The 3563-nt window shown below is 41.3% G+C and overlaps 1 protein-coding gene across 1 annotated transcript; it reads right to left on the reverse strand.

Moving 5' to 3' along the window:
* Positions 1 to 569: 569 nt before the first annotated feature.
* On the reverse strand, positions 570 to 2284 carry LOC113098903 (uncharacterized). The gene is made up of 5 exons (XM_026263962.1): positions 2253 to 2284; positions 2023 to 2166; positions 1787 to 1950; positions 1355 to 1643; positions 570 to 1128 (listed from the first exon to the last, which is right to left on the reverse strand). Exons 3-5 carry the CDS (start codon positions 1823 to 1825, stop codon positions 830 to 832), a joined length of 627 nt encoding a protein of 208 aa, XP_026119747.1. The 5' UTR covers positions 1826 to 1950; positions 2023 to 2166; positions 2253 to 2284; the 3' UTR covers positions 570 to 829.
* Between the last annotated feature and the right edge of the window lie 1279 nt (positions 2285 to 3563).

A 3563-nucleotide genomic window follows, 5' to 3' on the forward strand; every position in this document is an offset into this window, starting at 1 on the left:
AGCTCTTCCACCTTTGAAAGTTGTGTAGACACAGCTGTTCGCGTGGCGAAATGGAATGGAACACGTACCGGGGCTCATAAGGCAGTTTCCTTAATGCACACCTAAAATTCGAATGCGCATTCGAATGTGGATTTTTATTTTAAATTCGACGAATTCGTTGTTGTTGTTGTTGTTGACATTTCTAATCGTAAACACAGCCATGTTGAAGCCTGCAGTAAATGTTTTGCATTGTGGCAGTCTACTCTGCTTATTGTTTTTCTAAAAATTTTCTTCTCATCTGAAATTCATGCAATAAACATGTTTTTAACAAAGATTTAAATTTGTTTGTGGTCTATATAGCCTGCATGAAAATGAGGTTTGCAAAGATGCACCCGAAGGTGGGGGTTGAAGACCCAGTGATGTCATGAAATACTAATTTGTTTAAATTCATACCAACGTGATCACCATTACAAAAATTTACTTTTTTTTTACATTGAAACTTGAAAAAATATATATAAACCGACCTAATGGCCCTTTTTTTATTATTATTACTGTTACTACAAACCAAAATATTTTTAAGGATGGCCTGATTTTAGTGGGGAAGGTGAGACGACTGGCTGATGGCTGGTTTTTCAGCATTTTAATAATGAAGTACAACAGACGACTATCCTCAGTCACCTGGGCTGAAAACTTTGTCTTCTGTGCTGCTCTGGTCTCAGGTGTGTCAGCTCCCAAGCATCTGCCAAACAGGGTGTAACCCCACCTTGACTCATACTTTTTTACAAAGTTGGCTGCAGACCTGTCATGCTCTTGCAGAGCACCAGCAGCAGTGCCAATCTTCAGCCTTAGGTCAGCTGGCACTAGGTGACGGCCACTGTTGTCTGCCAGTTCTAAAATGAGCAGGGCCAAAGGCTTCCACTTCCTCCAGCCCAGGAAGATGCAGATGGCTCTGGGTCATCAGCACATCCTGCAGAGCAGGACTGTCCTCCTCCTCCACCTGTTCTGACTGAGTGAGGATTACATGTTTGTCACTGACAGTGTCCATAGGATCCTCCTCTGACTCTGCACCCATGTCCACACCCTCATCTGCCAGCTTGTCCTCACTTTGTTCAGCCGTCTCCTCTTCTTCACAGGACTGCTCTTCCTCAACTGCAAATATGTAATGTACTAATCACCAGTGTGTCTAGGCAGTTACAACAACTAACATCAGACTAATTAATACAACATGGCAATGCTGCAGTTAATTTGTTTCATATTATGTAAAATAAAAATGAACTATATCATACATACTTGTCATGGATAGAATATGCAAGATATTTATAGATATTTGACTGCTTAGTTTGTATGTATATTGTTATAATGCAAAATTGTGCACCTTGCTGGGCAAAGTAATCCTTTGCAGTGAAGCTGGTTGACTGGCACATGGCATACTCTACTCCAAGGAGCTCCTCCTCATCTGGGTCCTTGTATACAGCAGGGTAGGGCATTGGAGTGGCAAAGTTGGGCTCGAGGACATGCTCTTTACTGAAGAGCACCTCAGCCTGCTGATTCAGGCGCTGAATCTGCCGCGGGTCCATACACCACGTCTGCCTGCCATGACCACCAGCAACCCGGAGTGATTCCATGCGGCTGTTCCACTGCACAGCAAATGCAATCAGATACACCTGAAAGACATGACCATTCATGCATTATTGTACATCAGAAACTAATTTTGATTACAAAGTGGACATAATAGAGATATAATATGCCTATGAACAATAATGTGTAATCAATTTTTTTTATATATATTAAAGCTGTTTATACTTACTTGGAATGGCATAACTCCACATCTCTGAGGGAATGGCATTGTACAGGTGTGAGTGCAAGCCCTCCAAGGAGTTACTGCCTCGCCGACAACCTGTACATGTTCAGGCGGACACCATTCAGCACCACCACCTTCACTGACACATACAGCTGTATGCCAGGGGGGTCCTATAAAACATACATTGCTTATTTATTATGGTGTCTGTGAGTTTGTATGATTTTACAAAAATGTTTACCCACCTGCATACAACTAAGATGCTTGCTTGCAGTTGCCCTGTGAGAATTCACTGCCTGTGCTGATTTGAACAGGTGGATTCCATCAATGTCAAGGCCTGCAGGTCCATTGAACTCCGTAATGATGGACTCAATTGATGAAGCTGTCTCCTGTAACAATCATTCACATTTATTTTATAAAGTTCAGAAAGGAACCACTTTGGCAAGTTTACTTGAGTTTATTGAACACAATTTACCTTTGGCAGTATGGTTCCTTATGGGGGTTCTTGCTCCCAGAATAACTGAACATACAAGAGCTGTACCATTAACCCCCAAAACATAAAGAGAGGTATTACGGCCTGAAGAAGAACCCCCCAAAACCAACCTTGTTCCAATCCTACAAAGAGAAAAGACAGTGTTATTGATATATCCTTAATGTAGCCTACTGGCTAGCGAATGGGTATTCTCCAGGGGGAGAACCGCAAACGAGCAGCATGTCCCTGAGCTTGGTATGAGTGGTGTGAGAGTAGCGTTTCCTTGTTTCCTTCCTGCAAAAGAGAAACACAATGTTATGGAGATGTCCTTAATGCAGCCTATGGTAGGAGAGGTGTATTCTCCCCTCTAGAAAGCGAGGGAGAGAATAGCAAGTCTTTTACAGTTCTAATTGCAGATTTGTGGCCATTATTGGAACTGAAATGTTGAATAATCCCGAAAGCACATGATCATCGTCATATGGTGAATATGGCCAATCGTGAACAGCTGTGTCGTCATCAGCGCTCCAGCTGTCACTCTGGGGAAACTGCAGGCTGAATCAGCGGGCTACTCTCGCAATACTTGATGCCACACGTGACGGTCGTAGTCACGTGACAGTCTCAGTCGGACAATATTTTGCCCGGTGTGCATTGCTTCAGTCTGATTGCGATCGGTTTGCACAGTGCTGGTGAGTCGAACATGTCTGATGCTCAGCAAGTCAGCTGCCTAAGATCAGATGCAGCCAGTACTTTTATTCACTATTCAGTACAGTACTTTTACTCACTATTGATTCCCGATGGTTTCAGAGGAGGGTTAGTCTTTGTCGCCCTCTGTTGTTCAGAGAAAGGTACAACAGGGTTCTTAAAACTTAGAGTAAATCCAAGCACTTCCAAAGACATTTAATTTTCCAGCACTTTAAACTGGGAAATATATATATATATATATATATATATATATATATATATATATTTTTTTTTTTTTTTTTTTTTTTTTTTTTTTTTTTTTTTCATAAATACTCTTACCTTAGTTAAGCACATGCACAGATACCCCACGGACACCCTTACTTGTAAAACGTTTGGATTTTTGAGGTGCATAGCAATTCATTGTTCTCTCAACAAATCATCAAATTGCAACAGGCAGTGCATTTGGACCGGTACAGCGGTTTGTATGAATGTCCTTACAATAATGATCCCTAGATTTTGTCACAATAATGATTAATGTTTGTGGGAGAATGACACATCATGTTCATACAATCTTCTATATGTGATTTTTGTAGCATAACAGATGGTTAATCCATTCGGGATTTAATTTACGTA

The sequence above is a fragment of the Carassius auratus genome, unplaced genomic scaffold (assembly GCF_003368295.1).
Source record: "Carassius auratus strain Wakin unplaced genomic scaffold, ASM336829v1 scaf_tig00216729, whole genome shotgun sequence".
Classification (NCBI taxonomy): Eukaryota; Metazoa; Chordata; class Actinopteri; order Cypriniformes; family Cyprinidae; genus Carassius; species Carassius auratus.

What these genes read in the sequence shown, in the direction of transcription:
- LOC113098903 (XM_026263962.1), bottom strand. Translation starts at nt 1,825, where the DNA reads ATGCCATTCCCTCAGAGATGTGGAGTTATGCCATTCCAA. An exon ending in GTGGAGTTATGCCATTCCAA is followed by an intron (nt 1,644 to 1,786) that starts GTAAGTATAAAC and finishes CATGTCTTTCAG; the next exon opens with GTGTATCTGATTGCATTTGC. An exon ending in GGATTACTTTGCCCAGCAAG is followed by an intron (nt 1,129 to 1,354) that starts GTGCACAATTTT and finishes ACATATTTGCAG; the next exon opens with TTGAGGAAGAGCAGTCCTGT.